The 21,283-nt window shown below is 36.4% G+C and overlaps 1 protein-coding gene across 1 annotated transcript in view; it reads left to right on the top strand.

The window, feature by feature from the left end:
* LOC150107877 (GPI inositol-deacylase-like) overlaps nucleotides 1–21,283 on the top strand; it is a 301,804-nt gene that overhangs the window by 38,597 nt on the left and 241,924 nt on the right. Inside the window, exon 3 of the mRNA XM_090415403.1 lies at nucleotides 10,942–11,000. Coding sequence (XP_090271529.1) covers nucleotides 10,942–11,000 — 59 coding nt within the window. The remainder of the gene's footprint in view (nucleotides 1–10,941; nucleotides 11,001–21,283) is intronic.

The following is a 21,283-nucleotide window of genomic DNA, read 5'->3' as shown; positions in this document are numbered from 1 at the left end:
TACCACCAGTCCTGAGAAACTAATTGGTCTATAATTTGCTTCCACAGACTTAGATTCTCCCTTATACAAAGGGATTATTTTGATTCCCTCTACTCTTGGGACTTTGCTTGAGCTGAGACTTAAACAGCCTAGTTAAAGGCATTGCCAGTTCCCCTGCACACTTTCTCTACTTTTCATAGTTTGTCCCAACTTTGTATCATCTGCAAACAATTGAATATCTCCATCCAAATCTTCGGCAATATCATTATCATATAGGTTAAACAGCAATGGCCCTAAAACATTGAAGAGGAAAGTCACTAGGCACACCACTAGTGACTTTCCTCTTCCTGGATATTGCTCTCCCATACACAACTTGCTGATACCTATCAGATAGCCAGTCTCCGATCCAATGCACTAATTTAATATCCAATCCCATCTGCTCTAGTTTGACTATCAACTTATCATGCTATAATCTGTTAAAAGCCTTTGCTAAATCTGAGTATTTGTTGTATAATGAGGCCTGTGGCGCATTAATGACTAAATATATGCACATAACCACAGTAATAAGATTTTTTAATAAGTAAATATTTCGTCCTAAGTATCAGTTAATTCAAACAATACTAGGAATCTCGTACAATTAGGGCACATGCTTACAATGTAATCTCTGTATGTGTGCAGTAGTATGTTATAGAATTAAATTAAAATATATCTGGGGAAAAAAAAGTTACATTAAAATGAGATAACTTATATAAAATTATTTTACACAATTTAGGATGACAATTTCCCAGACTTTAGGGATAGTAAAAACGTCATTACAATTCAAATTGCATCTGTGATGTAAGGCTTTTTTTTTTTCCAGATATATTTTAATTTAATTCTATAACACGCTACTGCATGCATAGAGGGATTACATTGTAAGCATGTGACCTAATTGTATGTGATTCCTAGTATTGTTTGAATTAACTGTACTGAAGATGTCCTATGATACTTAGGACGAAATATATACTTATTAAAAAATCTTATTACTGGGGTTATGTGTGTATGTTTAGTCATAAATCTAAGTATATTACTGTGTATCTATCTCCTTTGTACAAGGAAGCTGTCACTTTATTATTATTATTATTATTATTATTATTATTTAGACCTCCAAGGAGTCAAAAGACTCATCGTGGGAGGTCCCACCTAGGAAACAAAGTCTATAGCACTCCTTAAACGCATTGACTGTTCTCACTCTCACCACTATATCAGGCAATGCATTCCATAGTTCAACCACCCTCCACGCAAAGAAACCACTCCTCACTCTCTTGCTCAGTTTCCTTTCCAAACTTCCAGGGATGGCCCCCTTGTCATCACTCCTTCCCGCTCTTCAACCAAGCAAAAGAACTCCCCAGTGTCAACCCTGTAATCACCTCTCAACAGTTTAAAAGTCTCAATCATATCACCTTTCCTTCTCTCCACCAAACTCTGCAGTTCACATTCCCTCAGCTGATCCTCATAACTAACATTGGGCAGTCCTGAAACTGTCTTTGTTATCTGCCTTTGTACCCTTTCCACAGTTAATTTATCCCCTTCAAATCCTGGGGACCAAATCTGAGAACAATAGTCTAAGTATGATGTGATCAGAGTCTGATACAACAGAATGATAACTCTTTTATCTCTGCAGGTCAACGTCCTTCTCATTATTATTATTATTATTATTTTGACACCTCCAGGGAGTCCAAAGACTCATCGAGGGAGAGTGTGCTGACAGCATCGAACGATTGGCCCCCTTCCAACTACTAACCGCGCTCAAACTTACTTAACTGAGCCATTAGTAGCAGAGGCTCTACCAATCGACCAACCTTTGCCTGCAAAGGTTGGTCGATCTATCAATCATCAACCCCAGATCTCTTGTCTCCCCTACGTCTTCCAGTATATCTCCTCCAATAGAGTATGCAGCTCTATTGCTGCATACTCTATTGGAGTATGGCAGTACCCTAGTATTGCCATAATTAAAATTGGCCATAACGATCACTTTTTTCTTATTTGCTTGGCTAATTTGATTATACATTTCATGGTCACTATCCACATTACCAGGTCTATAATGTCATCCAACTAAGTATTTCATTTTATTCACCTTTATCTCACACCATACTGTCTCAAAACCATTGACACTATTTCCTTCTTGCATCTCTACATTGTGTGGACATAACTCTTTCTCTATCACAATAGCACTTCCCTTCCCTTTTTACCCTTTCTATTCCCATGAAGCACATCATCTCCTTCCATCTCTATTCCTGTCAGGATGTCATCCTCATCCAACCATGTCTCACTTATTCCAATAATTTTTGGGTGAACAGACTCAATTAATGCAACCATTTCATTTGCCTGGTTTTTTACACTTCTGGCATTTGTATACAAATACAGCAGCTTATTCCTGGATCTGTAGCTAGTTCTACTAATACCACTTATTTGATTTGACTTCTGCATGCTTAATTCAAGCTATTTCTTTTTCTTCTTATTCATCTTAGAACAACTTTCTTCAAATCCAACTGTTTTCTCTTGATCCCAGATTATCCCTTCCCTTTTTTGACCTGTTCTCTCAAACTCTCTACTTGTGCCGCTCACTTCTTTATTCATAACCACCTTTACCAGAACATACAGAAATGTTTTTGGAAAATTTGGAGAAAAGAGCAAAGTTAACAATAATGGTAAATGTCACATGGATTTCTGTTCAGGACATGGGACAGTTATTACTAACACCATGTTCCAACATAAAAATGTTCAAAAATTCACATGAAGAGAAGATGTAAGAAATAAGAAAAGTCTCATTGATTACTTCATAGTTGATAGCCATATTTTTCCACTGGTTCAGGACCCAAGACATGGGATTTGAAATAGGAACTGATCACTGTTTAGTTTTGACCAAGATAAAATTGAATTTCATATTGAAAAGAAGAGTGTGTAATAAGGTTTTAAAATGAATCAAGGTTGAGCAGCCTTCAGAGGTGGACGCAAATACACAAACATCATTGAAGAAAAAAAATGAAAGGATTTGAAAATAGGAACCAAACCTTAGATATTCAGTGGCAAATCTTGAAGAAAACATTAATTTCAGCCAGAGAGGCATGTGGTAAAGTTATCTACAAGGATAGAAAAAATCAGAACTCTATGGTGTTGACTCAGGAAGAGGCAGTGAAGGAAAAGAAGAAAGCATATTGAATGTTCCTGGCAATAAGTCAGCTTGTGCTCTTAGAAAATAAAGAGAAAAATGTAAGAAATTGAAACACTATGTAAAATTAGATAAGTCATGGGCAACTTTGCTAAGAACATGGAAAATAAATATTTCCTGATATTTATTGCCACCTTCCTGAGGTGGCAAAATATTCTGGAGGCCATTGAAAAAGCTTAGAAATGAAGGAAAAAGTACAGTAAAAGTAATCAAAGATGATAAAGATATTCTAGATGTCTGGAGTAATTATTTTGTAAGTCTAAATGAGAGTCAGCATGATAGTAGAAACTCCAAACAAGAATACAGTTAGGAATACATGTCCATACCTGAAGTAGAAAAAGTCATCAAAAATCTAGTGTGGATAGGTAGCTGGAGTAGATGAATTTGGCCAGAAATGATCAAATATGAATTAAATCAATGGCTGCATTGCATAATTCAGAAGGCCTAGTAAGAGAGTCAAATTCAAAATGATTATAGCAGAACTCTCATAGTGCCTATCTATAAAAACAATAATAAAACTGAATGTGAGAATTAGAGATATTTCCCTATTGAGTGTTCCCAGTAAGATTTATGCATGTATACTTGAGAAATGGTTAAGAAAAATTGTGGAAGAGAATCTTGGTGTAGAACAGACTGAATTCAGGCCAAATAGAGATTGTCAGGATCATATTTTCACCTTAAGACAAATAGTTCAGAAATCTAGAATTATTATTATTATTACCCAAGACCCCATGGAGTCAAAGACTCATCTGGGAAGTCAGTTTATAATACACACAGCTCATCATACTGTGCTTCAAACACTCCCAGACAAGGCATTCCAATCATTCACAACTCTGCATGAAAATAACTGCTTCTCGCTCCCCTACTCACACCCTCTTTATACAGTTTCCAGGGATGACCTCTGGTTCTCCCCTGATCTCCCACTATTTTCTGTAGAACCTCTCTAACATTGATCCTATAACAACCCCTTACTAACTTGTAGGCCTCTATCATATCTCCCCTCTTCTTCCTGTCCACCAGACTCTGCAAATTGCATCTTCTCAATCTTTCCTCATATTCGACATTTCAGAGGTTAGAAACTACTTGGTCAGTTGCCTCTAGACTTTTTCCAATATCTCTTCGTCCTTCTGAAAACAAAACCAGGTGACCGAATCTAGGCACAACCTGTGCCCTAAAACAGACCCCTGAGGCACACCACTAGTGACTCCTTTTCCTGGATATCGCTCCCCCATACACAACTTGTTGATTTAAGTTTTGTTGATCTGGAAAAGGCATATGACATGGTGCCAAGAGGAAAGTTCTTCAAAACTCTACAGTTATATGGTATAAATGGGACATTATATCTAGCAATACATAGTCTCTCTCTAAGCTGTGAGTCAGCAGTTAGAATTGAAGGAGATATAGGAAGAGGTAAAATCATGTATGTGACAAGGGTGCACATTATCTCCACTGTTACTAATTATCTATATGGATCATGTTATAAGCAAAGTGATATTAAATCTGATATCAAAATTGGTGATGTTAATCTTCTGATGATGTTATACTTCTGAATGAATTCGTTATGAGGCTGCAAAATTCCTTGACTAAATTGTGAATAACTGTTGTGGTTATAGAGCCTGTGTAGCTCAGTGGATGTGGCGTTTGCACACCACCACGCTAGGCCGCACGAAGGAAGTCTTGGTTTCGAGTCTAGTCGGCGACTAGAGGAAATTTTAAGAATGTGCAGAAAAAGAGGTCTGGAGTTTGTTGATGTTTGGAGTGTGTTTGAAGGGAAAAGGCAGTTGTATGCTAGAGATCATCTTAACATGGAAGGACATAAGCGATTGAAGAAGTTATTGTTTTCTGAACAGGTTGAAGTTATTGGGCAGGGAAACTAATATTGAAAAGGCTGAGTGTAAGAGAGAGAAACTTTAGCACTGATTGTGTATTTCTTGATCCTTATAGGCAGAATAAATTGCAGAAGAGAGGGGATAAAAATCGGCATAGGCTACGGTAGTTAGTGACTTATATATCAGTTCTAAAGCCGGTACAAGATCTAGAGGGAATCTGCAATTTTTGTATACCAATGCTAGAAGCATTCGAAATAAAAGAGAAGAATTTTTGGCATTAGTCAGTGAAATTTCACCAAAAGTTGTAGGCATTAGTGAAACTTGGCTGTCAGCAGAAGATGTGGTCACTGGAATTGAATGTGATGGGTACAGTATTTTCAGGGAGGATAGAGAAGATAGAACAGGAGGAGGAGTACTGTTGATGATAGCTGATGTGTTGCAGCCAAAGAAAGTAGTATATCATGATGATAGACATGTAAATGAGAGTTCATTTGAGGCAGTCCGGTGCAAAATAGTGACCAACGCAACCAAATATACAGTTGGATGCTGCTATAGGCCAGGGAGTACGGGGGGAGATATTGAATTCATGCATCAGCAACTTAGTGCAATGAGTGAAGGCTTAGTGATTATTATGGGGGATTTTAATTATGGTGATATCAATTGGAAGGAGGAAATATCACGTAGCAAAAAGGAAATGGAGTTCATACATCTTCTACGAGATAATTACTTGAAACAGCACGTAACTGAAGGGACACGTGGTGTGAGAGTGTTGGACCTGGTTATTGGTTCAGAGGTTATATGCATAAGTAAGGTGTCCTCGTTACCTCCAGTTGGTGAAAGCAATCATGTGGTATTGACTTGGGAGGTTGCAAAATCTGTGGATTTTTCTATTAAGAAGGGGTATGTACGGAACTACAGGTTAGGCAATTATAACAAGCTTCGGAGTGAGCTTGCAGCCATCCCATGGCAGAACATATTGCAAGGGAAAGATGTTAGCAGTGCTTGGGATAAAATCAGCGGGTATCTGAGGAAAGCAATATCAGATTGTGTCCCCATGGTCAGGAGGTCAAACAAGGCAGGCATTAGATGGATGAGCAGTAGTATCAAGCTTGAAACTGCAAAAAAAGAAAATGTTATGGAGAATTTACAAGGAAAAGGGCGATCAGAACACCCATGAGCAGTACAAGGCTCAAGCTAGGAAGGTTACCAGCATAGTAAGAAAAGCTAAATCAGATTATGAGAAGACCTTAGCCAAAGAGATCAAAGGTAATCCCAAAGAATTCTTCCGCTATGTGGCAAGTAAGAGGAAGAATGACTTCGGAAGGATAACCTTAGTGGGTGCTGATGGTATTGAGGTGACAAAATCAGATGTAATAGTCGAGTTACTGAGTGATCACTTCTCAAAAGTCTATCACCCAAGTGAGGATATCTCTATACCTATAGCAATACCTAATGTGAGAATTGAAGCTAAAGAATCAGAAGTATTAAATATATTGCAAAACTTAAATGCAAACACTGCGGTAGGCTTAGATGGAATATCAGCTCGGGTGTTGCGTGAATGTGCAAATGAATTGTCAACCCCTCTTACCTGGATATTTAATTTAAGTTTGAACTCTGGTATGGTCCCTAGGGAGTGGAAGTTAGGCAAAGTGGTTCCTTTGCATAAGGGAGGCTCTAAAACTGCGGTATTGAATTACAGACCAATCACCATCTCAGGAGTAGTGGTAAAAGTATTGGAAAAGTTGGTTAAAGACAAAATTCAAGAATGGGTGGATCAGGATATGATACTCTATAGAGGCCAACATGGTTTTGTTAAAGGTAGATCCTGCCTTAGCAATCTATTAACTATTCATAATAGAATAACATCAGAGTTGGACAAAGGAACTGGCTACACAGTGGTACTTCTGGATTTTGCTAAGGCTTTTGACAGGATACCCCATAGAACACTGTTACGCAAATTGGAGCAGATGGGAATGGATACTAAATTGGTGATATGGATAGGAGAATGGCTCAGGGAGAGATACCATAAGGTGGTGTATGGAGGAGCCGAGTCCAGAATGAGGCAGGTGACCAGTGGTGTGTCTCAGGGCTCTGTGCTTGGGCCAATGTTGTTTAATTTGTATATAAATGATATAGGAAACGGCTTAAAGGGAGATATTCAGTTGTTTGCTGATGATGCAAAGTTGTGTAGTGCAATAAAAAATCAAGCTGATGTTGAAAGTTTGCAGGAGGATTTAAATAAGCTGGTAAAATGGGCAAAAGAAAATGGATGTCAGTTCAATGTGGAAAAGTGTAAAGTCATGCATTTTGGGATTAAAAGATTACCAGCTGTGTACTACATCGATGGAAAGGTACTCCAAGAGATTGATGAGGCTAGGGACTTAGGGGTATTGGTAGATAGGGAGATGAAGTTCAGAGGACACATTGCTAAGGTATCCAAAATTGCACATAGGATTACATGGTTGTTGAGGAACACACTGACATCCAGAGATAAGGAGGTTATTATTCCCCTTTATAAAGCATTGATACTTCCACATTTGGATTACTGTGCTCAGGTCTGGTCACCTGGATTCCTTGGAGATGAGGAGGCTGTGGAGAGGGTTCAGAGAAGAGTGACCAAGTTGGTGAGTGATATAAAAAATGCTCCCTACATTGATAGATTGAGAGCTTGTGGATTGCAGAGGTTGGTTGATAGGTGAAGAAGAGGGGATATGATAGAAACATTCAAATTACTAAAAGGTTTTTATAGGATTGATGCAGGGGAAATGTTTCAGCTGTGTGATAGTGATGGAAGAACAAGAGGTCATCTCTGGAAATTAAAGAAGAGTGTGGTTAACAAAGGTGTCAGAACAAGGTTTTTTGCCTGGAGGGTGGTGAATGAGTGGAATTCATTGCCTGACTTTGTTGTGAGCTCTTCATCTGTAAATGAATTCAAGAAGAGATATGACAGATATTGTTTTGCTAGTTTGGGTCTCCCGCGATGAGTCTACTGACTCCATGGAGATACCCGTAATAATAAATGTGATATGAAAATCAGCAATAAAAAGACAAAGAGAGTGAAAAGAGGCAGACTCTTTTAAAACATTAACTGTATACCGAATGGTGAACCTATAGAAAGAGTGAAACATTTCAGCTATTTAGGCACAGTTTGTAGTGAAGATAGTAAATTAAATATGGAAATCGACAACACTACCATTAAAGCTGATATTACAGAATGCCAGCTGAGTAAATTTATATGGAATAAGAAAACGTTAATCAATACACTAAACTATTTATTTGCAAGACAGTTCAAACCAGTTTTACCTTATCGATCTGAGAGCTGGGTTAGAAATAAAATACTTAGTTAAAGACGGGAGACCTCTGATATGAGAGTTCTGAGAAAGATTAGTGATGCATACAGATGGCATCAATGGCAGTATCACATTAAAAATGATATTATTAAAGAACTTATCATTATTAGCATTCAGGAATGTATTAGTAGAACTAATCTCAGATTGGTATGGTCACTTAATCAGAATGAGAAAGGGACGATTAGCAAAACAAGTGTTCTTTGTCAGGTTGGCAGGAAAAAGTCCCATAGGAAGACCAAGATGTAGATGAAGTGATACAGTAAAAAGTGCCATAACAGACAGATCTGATCTGATCTGATATTATTGGAATCTTGCCTGATAAGATTAATTTGAGGACAATTGTTGATCAGAAGTTAGTAGTGGTGTAGTTTTTTTTGTAGTACTATCGTAATTATCCTGTAAACCCTCCCCTCCCCCAAGGAGTATATATCAGGAGTGGGGAAAAAAAACTTTTTTTTGCTTGTGCCAAAGATCGAATAACTTGTGAATCAGCTGAAAAAAAGACTCAAAAGTTCCTATAGTTGGTGGCTAGAATGAAACCTATAATGGTCTTCTTTCCATCTGTTTAGACTTATGGTAGCATTATCAGAGCTAAAAAAATCTGAATAAATAATCAGTGTTATTAGTAATAGTGCTCATGTGGTAGCCCTTCAGTAGGATTTCAATAAGCTGACCAGATGCAAATGAATGAGCTTGTCAATCTAATGCAACTAAATGTGTAAGGTCTTAAGTTTGGGACCCACTAATGGGAGACTGCATACTTTTGGAGGAACTGTACTAGAGGAAGTGGAAGAGACAAGGGACCTTGCTGTGATGACTGATGAAAATTTGATATTTAGGGGACATATCACAAGGTGGTTAAGATGACCCAGAGGATTGCTGCAATACTGAGATGGGTGCTGACCAGCAGAGACAGAAGAGTGGTGATTCCATTGTACAGGGTGTCCCAAAATTCACGCAAGAAGTAATTTTGATAGAAAACACAGGTTTTTAATTAAAAATTGTAATTTCTTATTGATTCATAAAGTATACAGTATAAGGTTATGCATGGAATAGCATATCGGGTAAATGGCCTCCACGGCTTTGCTGGCACATACGCACTCTTTTGTCGAAATTTTCCATGACCGTTTTGCATAAGTGTGGCTGAATTTCGTTGATACAGCGCTCAATTTCCTCCTTCAAGGCGTGGGTGGTCATGGGCTTGTTGGCATAAACCTTAGACTTTAAAAAAGCCCAAAGAAAAAAAGTCCAACAGCATTAAGTCACATGATCTGGGCAGCCAATTCTGATCACCAAAACAGGAAATTACACGACCAGGAAATGACTCATGCAGTAATTGAATTGTTTCTCGGGCTGTATGGCATGTGGCACCATCATGTTGAAACCACATGTCGTCCACATCCATATCTTGCAATTTAGGCACAAAAAACTGGATTATCATGTCACGATAGCGAGCACCATTAACTGTTATTGCCTTACCAGCCGCATTTTCGAAGAAGAATGGACCGATGATGCCTCCAGCCCAAAATCCGCACCAAACAGTGACACGTTGTGGATGCATTTGTTTCTCAACAATCACCCATGGATTTTCTGAACCCCAAATGTGACAATTTTGTCGATTAACGAAGCCATCAAGATGAAAATGAACCTCATCGCTGAAGATGATTTTGTTCGAAAAATAAGCATCCACTTGTTGTTGTTCCATAATCCATTCAACGAACTCTCTTCGCTATGTGTGGTCATTTTTAATAATCCTGAACTATCAGCTGTCATGCTGTCTTTTTTTTCTCGTTGGCAACACTTTACTGCACAAATGGCGCTAAATTTAAATCTTGCGTGAATTTTGGGACACCCTGTATAAAGCCCGGATCAGACCACATCTTGATTATTGTGCTCAGATTTGGTCACCAGGATTTGAAGCGAATAAATTAACCTTATAAAGGCTACAAAGGCCCATAACAAAAATTATATCGGGACTGCATGATGTTAGTTACGAGGATACTTGAGGGCACAAACTGCAGATTTTTGTAGAGAGGAGGAGGAGAGGTGTTATGATCGAGAGATTTAAAATACTGATATAGGGAGTTCTTTCATATGGGAGATCAAGATTAAGGAGCAAGGACAAGGGGTCATCCCCGGAAGTTACAAATGGCGGGGGGGTATTGAGAAATAGGATGAGGAATGTTTTTCATTTCATGGAGCATGGATGTACTGTGGAATGAATTGCCTGATAGTTTGGTGAGAGCATTAACAGGGAATTAGTTTTAAGAATGGTATGGGATAGGCCTTGTGTTTTTTAATATTGTTGTGCACTTTGTATTGTTTAAGATAGGCCTCACATGATGAATCTTATGACTCCATGGAGGCCCTGAATAACTTTTACTTTTACCTGATCTCTATAATATATCTTTTCAAATATTAAGATTACATGATGCTGTCATTTCTTTAATAAATGTTTATTTTATTTTTTAATATTTGAATAAAAAAAAAAGTTATGAAATAGCAATAAACTGAATTTGTTGTACTTATTCATTGTTTTTGTATCAGCAGTATAATTCTGTTCTGATTTCAGGCTAAAGATGATTGGGTATTTGCCTGTAACCCTTCTGTGAAAAATTCAGTCACAATGTGGTAAGTGAGGTAAAATGATTGATAAGTTAACATATAAAATATGAGAATCATAAAAAAAAAAGTCACATTTATAACCGAATCAATACAAAGTGGGATTGGATGGTATACCAGCACCATTTTGTGTTGTACGTGAAGCGGCTAAAGAATTGTCAGTGCCCTTGACTATTTTGTTTAATTTGAGCCTCAGGTCTCGGTCAGTCCCAAAGGGGTGGAAAGAGGGGAAAATAGTTCTGCTGCATAAAGGTGGTTCCAAGGCTGCTGTTGAAAATTACCGGCCAATCAGCGTAACAGGAATCGTTATCAAGGTGTTGGAGAAAATAGTCAAGAGGAAAATACAAGATTGGATAGATGAAAATGGGATACTGTATCGGGGACAGCATGGTTTTGTGAAGGGTAGGTCATGCCTCAGTAACTTGCTCACGTATTATAACACAATGGTAGCTGAACTGGATAAGGGTAATGGGTTTACTGTGATTCTTCTGGACCTTGCTAAGGCCTTTGACAGGATACCACATGGAATTCTAATAAGTAAAATGCAGCATATGGGGATGGATATAGGATTGGTGAGATGGATAGGAGGGTGGTTGACGGAGAGATATCAGAGAGTGGTTTATTCAGGAGTTGAGTTCAAAAGATGGCCTGTGATTAGTGGTGTGCCACAAGGATCTGTTCTTGGACCACTGCTGTTTAATTTGTTCATTAATGATATAGGAAAGGATCTGAGAGGAAGTGTTCATTTGTTTGCTGTTGATGCAAAGTTGGGTAGGGAAATAGTGAATGCAGAAGATGTCAAAATCTTGCAGGACGATTTGGATAGATTGGAGGTCTGGGCTAAACCAGAGTGGATGTCAATTTTATGTTGCAAAATGTAAGGTTATACATTTTGGGGTGAAAAGATTAGCAGCAGTTTACTGCATTGGTGGAACTGTACTCCAGGAAATTGATGAGGCGAGAGGTTTAGGAGTGTTGGTGGATAAGGAGTTGAAGTTTAGGGGGCACATTGCAAAAGTGGCCAAATCAGCTCATCAAATCACTTGGTTGCTGAAGAATACTTTGACGAGCAGAGACAAGCATGTTATTGTTCCTCTGTATCGAGCATTGATAAGACCCCATCTCGACTACTGTACCCAGATTTGGTCACCTAGGTTTCTTCTTGATGGGGGAGGAGGTTAAGAGGATCCAGAGGCGAGTGATCAAGATGATAGCAGGTCTGTGGAATGAACCTTATGAGAACAGGTTGAGGATTTGTGGGTTGCAGAAATTAGTTGATAGGCACAGGAGGGGAGATATGATTGAGACATTCAAATTACTGAAGGGTTTCTATAAGATTAATTCAGAAGATATTTTTGAGAACAGGGCTGATGGTGAGAGGACTAGGGGATATCCATGGAAGCTGGGTAAGAGTTTGGTTAGTAAGGGTGTTAGAGCTGGGTTCTTTACTTTTAGAGTGCTGAATGAGTGGAATAAGCTGCCAGAGCCTGTAGTGGGTGCTGTGACAGTGAATGAGTTTAAGGCAAGGCACAATAGATACTGTGTGATGTCAAATAGTTGTGATGAACATGATTTGGGGACTCCCTGGAGTTGCCTGTAATAATAATAATTTATATCAGTCTTCCCCCCCCCCCCAAAAAAAAAAACATTAAAATATTTCAGTATCTCATGAAGACATTCTTGGTAATATCTATAGAGATTTGATGATCTGAATTTGAAAGATTTAAATTAACTTTTGCTGAATTCTCCCTCTCTGTTTTATTTAAAGTTGCATATACATAAAATGCCTGTGTAACTCAGTGGAGGAGATATTTACTTCTACAGCTCTAGGCTGCCCGAAGAGAGACATTAGGTTTAATTCTAGTTGCTCATTAGAGAAGCTTTTTCTAAGCCTTTCTTTGACCAGTTCTCAAGTTAATTTAACTCTGACACAGGTAAGTGTGTTTTTTTTTCTCCCTGAAACTCCAGTTTTTCATTCCATAAACTCAAGAAAACTGACCATAGAACCTACTTGGTTTCAGACAATAAATATGTTGCATTAAGGCCAATGAGATGCTGGCACTTCTGTGCCGTCTCTTCACTGTATACCACTTAAAATTAGTGATACATGATAATATATGTATTCATTAAAATACATGTTTGTTTGTGTGCTAGGCTAGGTTGCCTAATCTTGGAAATTGTGATGATTGAGGACTAGAATTCTAGTAGTAATGGACCTCTTCAGATCTTGAAGATATGGATATTAATAATTTAATTATTATCATGTCTTTCCCTCTATAGTTAGGCAGCCATGAGCCTATAGAGGGAAAAAGGAACGTGCATCCTGAATCACACCCACTAATGAAAATTTATGACAAATTGATCTGTTTCTCATTCCATTTCCAAATCTGTTGAGAACCAAATTAATCTCTCTTAAGAAAATATTAAGAATAGAAACTTGCGTAGTCTCCTGCAGACAGCAAATTTGATATATCCCAGGAAGAAATGATCCTTCAAAGATTACATATTTTAGATCATTCTGAAACCCACTATAGAGCATCAGGACATTTTGTGACCAAGATGAACAATACTATCTGTATTTGTGATGTTGTGATGGTATTGATAGCAAAGCAACAAAAGCTGTACTTGGTGTCAACTTGATCATTGATAGAATTGTTACTTTAAGGATTAATGCAAAACCTATCTGTCACATTTTTTCAGGTTTATTCTCCTACCACTGAAATCGATGAGGATGCCATTGACATCTATGATGAATGAAATAGAGCCTTCAGAAGAATACCAAACAAGTATATTGTTTGGTTAAAAAAAAGGAGTAAGGCAAGGTGTACTGTCTCCTGGGCTCTTCAATCACTGTGGTAAGGAAATCATCAAGAGATATTGGTGACGATACCATTGGCATCTATGATGAATGAAATAGAACCTTCAGAAGAATACCAAAAGGTTACAAAAAGGAGTAAGGCAAGTATACTGTCTCCTGGGTTCTTCGATCTATGTGGTCAGGAAATCATCAAGAGATATCTGGATAACTGGAATAGAGTCATATTGATAAGCGTCTCAAGAATCATTAACTTAAGACATGCTGATGACAATACTAATGACACAAAATGAAAAGGACACGAATGAACTCTTTGGCAGAATAGAATGGCACTGGTTGACTTATGAACTGAAGATTATCATCATAATCGGTTTCCTCATATGTACCTCACTACCTCAAAGGGATGTTCAGGTTATTATGACAGCACTACATGATTAAATTTAAGACTTTTAGGTTTAAGCTTAAGACTGAAGGTTAATGTCAGTAAAACAAAACTGATGATCTTAGATAGGAATCATACTGAAAATGCTTCAGAGCTTACTAACATAGGTAGAAATGACCCCAGATAGATAGTATCTGGTGTCATTTCTCTCCACAAATGCAAGTCTTTTGGAGGAAGTTAGAAGAAAGATTACAATGGGAAGATCTTCAATGACTCAGTGCACCAAGATCTGGAAGAATAGAAATATGTCTATGGACACAAAATTAGACATGTCAAATCCTTGGTCTTCTGTGTGGCTCTTTATGGGTGAGAGTGTTGGACACTGAACAAGGCAATCTGCAATGACTCTGCTCACCATGATCTAGAACAGTGTTTCTCAAAGTGTGGTATGCGTACCCCGGGGTACGCGAAATGTCGTTAGGGGGTACGTGGCAATTTTCGACTATGCATAATTAAAGAAGTCATTATATTTTTCAACAACCAGTGCAATTAGAGACAACCGGGATAAAATGGCACTAACTAATGAATCACATCCCCTCTCCAACAGAAACTGCTGTATAGACCAAGCAAAACCATATGTTGCCGATGGAACATATGTTTTGCTTGACACCACTCCCATCATTAATGTGTTAAAACTAAGAAATATATAGTGAATGTGTTTCAGATATTATGGAATTCGGTTGAAGGGAATTAGCATTTCAACTCAACTGTTGAAATGCTAATTTGTCTTTGGTTCGTGCAATCTTTTGTTAATACCACACCAATCATATGCAGTTCTTTGCTGCTCTACGTATCTCAAGTCTTGTAAATGACTTGAGATACGTAGTTTTTGCTTGGTAATTTTTGCTTGAAATAATGGGAAAGAAGATGATGCTATTTGGGTAGATGACTTTGATGATGCACACAAAGAAACTGTTCTCGATACCAAAAGTAGTGATAGCGAGTTATAGCTTCTTGGTAAGTTGCACCATTTTCAGTTTTTTCCTGAAAACTTTAGTTTCAGAAAATTCTCGCACGTGCCTCGCAACATGATTTTTTAGCTTTAATTTTGGGAAAAAAGTTAGAGTTATATTCGGGTAAATGCAGTACTTTTTTTTAGCTTTCAAATTCTTACGTATGGATCATTGGTTAAAAATTGGATTTATAAAACCCCCAAAAGAGAGCAATATAGCAAATATAAGTAGCTGTAAGCAACAAGAAAACGTTGATATTGCATCTGGATCAAATGAAATTGATAAGAGTGTATTGTCTGACATCTCTAGAGAACCAAAATTTAAAAATATATCATATTTTTTGTTTACGTGAACATATAAATTCAAATACATTGATATTTAATTTTAATTAATATTTTAAATTAATTTTTTAATGAATTTATTTTTTTAATTAATTAATTAGGGGTACTTGGTAATAATGAAAATTTAAGAAGGGGTACATAGATATCTGAAGTTTGAGAAACACTGATCTAGAAGATTAGAAAAATATCTATGAACTCCTAGATCTGATTTGTTGTTTCAAGGATACTTTTGACATAAGACTGAATGATATAATCACGTAACCACAAGAAAGATATTTATTTAACCAAATATTTCGGTCTGGAAATAGCAGACCATCTTCAGTGGTATTAAAAGAACAGTTTAAAAAATACAAGCTAGAATACTAACAATAGATCGTTAAAATTAGAATGCTTTTAGTCAAAGGACGTCCGGATATATTTACAATCCAATTATCTGGAGTTATTCTACTCAACGTGCTTATAATAACTATAATAACTGCTAAGTCAACATCTTAACCATAAATATGAAGCTCTTTTGTCTAGACAATCCAAGCCTTTCATAACTCCAGATAATTGGATTGTAAATATATCCAGACGTCCTTTGACTAAAAGCAAAACCCTCATCCTGTCAAAAGGACATGATTTTTCTATTGTTCCAAACAAATACCATATCTAGATTTCCTGGTTAACATTGAAAGGAATCTTAATCATCTAACCAGTGATAAAGCTAATGCTCGTCGCCTAGAAGTCGCTTCGTCTCTACTTAAGGCCAAACTTCCTCCTTCCAACATATCTCCTTCTGAAATGAAATCTTTACAGTCCTTGAGAAAAAAAATAATCACCTCATTTATCACGAAAGCTGACAAGCGAAAAGCAATAGTAGTTATGGACTCAGCAAATTACAGAAGAAAACTTTTTCTTTTGCTTCGAGATCGCTCCACATATCAAGAAATTGATTATAATCCAACCAACAGACAACTAAAGAAATTAACTTCTCTCTTAGATGAAGTCATCAGCTTGGATAAAGACACAATTGAAAGACTTAAAACTCATTTTGCAAGACCGCTTAGATTTTATGGCCTTCCAAAAATCCATAAGATTGACTATCCTCTTCGTCCAATAGTAGATTGTATTGATTTTCCTACTTATCGTATAGCCAAATATTTAGCTAAATTATTGAAATCTTACATTGGCAACTCTAATTCTTTTTTAAAAAACTGCTCAGATTTCTAGAAAAATTAAAAAATATCTCATTACAACCTACAGATCTTATGGTTAGCTTTGATATAGAATCTTTATACACCAATGTACCTCTCAAGGAAACTTTAAAATTACTTGCTGACATCTTTCCTCAAGATATTATAAAACTATTCGATTTCGTAATACATTCTGGATATTTCGTATGTCAAAACAAATTTTATAGCCAAGTAGAAGGAACGGCCATGGGAAGTCCTCTTTCTCCAGCTTTAGCCAACTTTTATTTAGAACATTTAGAAAAAGTCCTCTTCGCATCTATTTTCCCTCAACCATCTTTTTGGGTAAGATATATAGATGACATCTTTACTATTTGGCCCCACAGCAAAAACGCTTTACCTTCTTTTTTAAACAGTATTAATTCCTTGCATCATCGCATAAAGCTTACTATGGAATTAGAAAAAAAACAACCAGTTAACTTTTTTAGACGTTCTCATCCGGTCACCTTCAAATATTCTTACAACTACAGTATACAGGAAACCAACATTCACAGGTCGTTATATTCTTAAAGAATCAGCCCATCATCCATGTCAAAAAACAGGAATTATAAAATGCCTCATCAGAAGAGCCAAAACTAATTGTTCTACTTTTGATTATCTGCAGAAAGAACTTTCTATTATCCAACAACACATGAAACTCGATGGCTTTTCTGAAAAAAAGTACTCAACGTCTTCTCAATTCTTATAATCCTCCACAAAACAACAAAGTTTCAATATGTTGAATGCCTATTCCTTATATCTCCGGTATTTCAGAACCTATCGCAAGAATTTTAAAGAAATATGATTTAACAACTACGTATTCACCTATTAACAAATTGTCGTCTCATTTTCCTTCTTCTAAAGAGACAAACGCTCAACTTTATCTCTTCCTGGAGTTTATCAAATTCCGTGCAACTGTGATCTCTCTTATTTTGGACAGACTGGACATTCTCTTGAAAAAGAATCCAAGAACATTAATCATCCATTCTTCACAACAAACCTGAAAAGTCTGGATTGGCTCAACACGGGATTGAAACTGACCACAGCATCCTTTGGTCCAGGACTCGCCTCTTACAAAGATTCCATTATAGGTTTGAATGTTTATTCAAGGAAAGCTTGGAGGCCTTGCTCCATCGCCCCAACCTGAATCGTAATGACTGTATATCTATATAAAAAATCTGGGAAAGTCTAATCAAGATTACTCATTAATTAATTTTTTTTTTTTTTTTTTTTTTTTTAATAGCAAATTCAATCATGTTTCTACTTCAAAATATTCCGTTTCATACTTAGTGATATAACATCATGCGGCGTGTTCTAATTTTAATGATCTATTGTTAGTATTCTAGCTTGTATTTTTTAAACTGTTCTTGTAATACCACTGAAGATGGTCTGCTATTTCCAGACCGAAATATTTGGTTAAATAAATATCTTTCCTTTCTTGTGGTTACGTAATTATATCATTTAGATCTGATTTGTCAGATCCTTGGTCTTCTGTGTGGTTCTTTATGACAGAGATTTGGACACTGAACAAAGCAATTTAGATGATTTTGAAATGTGGTTCTGGAGAAGAATGCTTTCAGTTCCTTGGACAGACAGCCTAATCATCAGAGATCAACTGAAATCTTGAAATTAATATCTGCAGCATAGTGGAGAGAAGAATCCTCAGATATTTTGGATACATCTCAATAAGAAAGAGGAAAATCATTAAAAGATTCCTCATGCCCAGGAGCTAGATGAGTCAGGTCCCATGATAGATGCCTAGATTAAATTTCTGCTCTTATTGAGCTGAGGTTGGAGGATACACTTAGAATGACAAAAGACAGATGGAGAAAAGTAATATATTGGGTCACAAGTCCTCAGCCATGGGGAGATTGACTAAGAGAGAATTATTATCATGATAACTTCCATTGGTCAACAGTTCTCATCACGAAGGTTCTCACTTAGTGTGCAATAAATCTCACATTTGATTTAAAAATCTCGATGTAAGGTGGTAGACATAATACTAATTAATAGTGGAAGTCACGTAAAATTGTTTATTTGTAGAATTTTCGACTATGTTTCATAGCCATTTTCAATAATACATTACAGGAAGTGAACCACATAAGAGAGGGAACAACAATTAAATTGAAAGAGCATGATATTATATGCACTATCAACTGCAGGAGAATAACTCCATCTACATTAATAGATATTATTATTATTATTAAGAGAGACCTCCAGAGAGTCAGAGACTCATCGAGGGAGGCTACATACACGCCAGCTATCATACTTATTCTTGAATTCATTCAAGATATAAAAAGATAAATAAAATGTTTTTAAATTTAAATAATTAATTACAATTTATTTATGAAATGAATTGTAATAAATTAAATTGTAACTGATTTATGAAACACATGAATGGTGTTTCATAAATCGGTTAAGATGAAGGCCATAAGTGAACCAGCAGCGCATAGTGTAATATCAAATGCATGCTTTCCATTGTTCATATGTTTTGAAATATTTTTCACTAGAGATGTTAACTTTTATTACTTGCTTTCTAGTTTTAACTTTATTCATGTTATTTCCTGATGGCATCAGACAAAGTAGGATATTTAACATCTTTGTGGTTTTGGATTAGGTGGGCTTGCTAAACCAGATTTATTGGGCTCTTTAAGTGAAATATATTCTTGATGTTCTTGATGATGAATTTGTAACATAAGTAACACAAGAATTAATAACATAACCTACAAGAACAGGAGATTCTGTAAACTCCAGGATAAGAAAGAGGAACATATTTGTGTTTTGGAGAGTTGAGGAAGATTGGGCAAAGAGGAGTTCCATACAGCAAAGATATCATCAACATATCTATACCAAATTGATGGTTTAGGTGAAAAAAGAGTTCAGAATAATAACTTGTTCAAAATATTCCATAAAATAATTAACTAGAGTAGGGGAAATGGAATATCTTAAAGATGTTCCTTCTATCTGCTTGTATAATTTGTTCTAATTCAGGATACTTCAGTTTTCAGATCCATAACTTAAAATTGTTTGAACACTATCTTGTATACTACTAGTTCTTTGGCTGATTTCTCTCTTATTCCATAAAAATTTATTTATTGGGTTGGCAAATAAACTTGTTCGGTTTATGTGTTAGTACAAGTTTACGCTGCTTCGCCTGTTGCTATTATTGCGCTACCATGCAACGCTATTGTGCAGTTGAAAGGTGACATTTCATATAACCTTTCAGTGAATTTTCGTTTGGCCTTCTTCAGTTGCATATGTGTAACATATTTTTAGAAATGGAAGGAAATAATGTACATTACCGGCATATTTTGCTTTTTTATTTCAAAAAAGGCAAACGAGCTGCGGAGGCCCATAAAAAAATATGCAACATATATGAGGAGATGGTGCCTTAACAGAACGCGTATGCCAAAAGTGGTTTGCCAAATTCCGTTCTGGAGATTTCAACATCAGTGATGCACTGCACGCCGGTCACCCGACCAAGGTTGATTCGAGTGTTGTGAAGGATATCGTCAATAAAAATCCATCACAAACAATTGCAGGAGATTGCTGCAGTACTGAACATATCCCATACAAGCGTTGAAAACCATTTGCACAAGCTGGGATATGTTTCAAAACTCAATGTTTAGGTGCTGCATGAATTGACTGAGGCCAATATGACTGCTTGCATATCCATTTGTGATTCACTGCTACGTCGCCAAGAAAACAACCCATTTTTGAAGTGGATGATTACGGAGATGAAAAGTGAGTCATGTATGATAACGTGGTACGTAAAAGATCATGGTGGGCACAAGAGCTTTTCTCTGGGTACCTTGTTGTATGCTTTTTCCAAATATATGAACTTAAGCACAGATCCTTGTCATATTTCCATGATTTTGCAGCATTTTCAACTTGCTCTGTGAACTTCAGGTTACCTTCAACCATCCCCTTCCTCCAAATCCTTAATGTCATTATATTTTGAACTGGAATGAGCAACAATGCTTTTCACTTTTTAATATTAAAATTGCAATCCTCTCATTTATCCAGGATAAAAGTCTGTTTAAATCTCCCTGGAGTGAAAATATCAGTATTACATCTTATAATTGTTCCTAACTTTGCTTCATCAGCAAACAACTGAATAACCCTTGTCAATCTACAAGAAATATCATATAAAACTAAATTAAATAGTTGGAACATAAGAATAGTTTTGTAGCCCACCACCTGCCTAATGTTCTTTTCTTGGAACATGTCTCCCTACTATACACAACCTGCCAATTAGGCCATTATTTTTATCTTTCAGGATGCATATAGTTGTTAAAGATCATAAGTCCAACAAATTAAAATAAAAAAAAAAAAAGGATTTCGTTTAAAGTTAGGTTTGTGGTAAATAATAAGAGATTATTTTATAAATCTTGTACGTTAATGTTTGATTTTCTTTGTACATCTCAGGAAAGATGTTTTGAAATGTGATTTTTATTTTTTAGCTACTAAAGTCTTGCTTAGATGTAAAATAAATTTATTTAATTTATTTTTATTTTATTTAATAAATTT

This window comes from Typopeltis vanoorti, chromosome 3 (genome assembly GCF_054136105.1).
Source record: "Typopeltis vanoorti isolate ZY-2024b chromosome 3, IOZ_Tvanoo_1.0, whole genome shotgun sequence".
NCBI lineage: Eukaryota > Metazoa > Arthropoda > Arachnida > Uropygi > Thelyphonidae > Typopeltis > Typopeltis vanoorti.
Note: the sequence above shows the minus strand (reverse complement) of the source record. Positions and strands in the feature narration are given on the sequence as shown.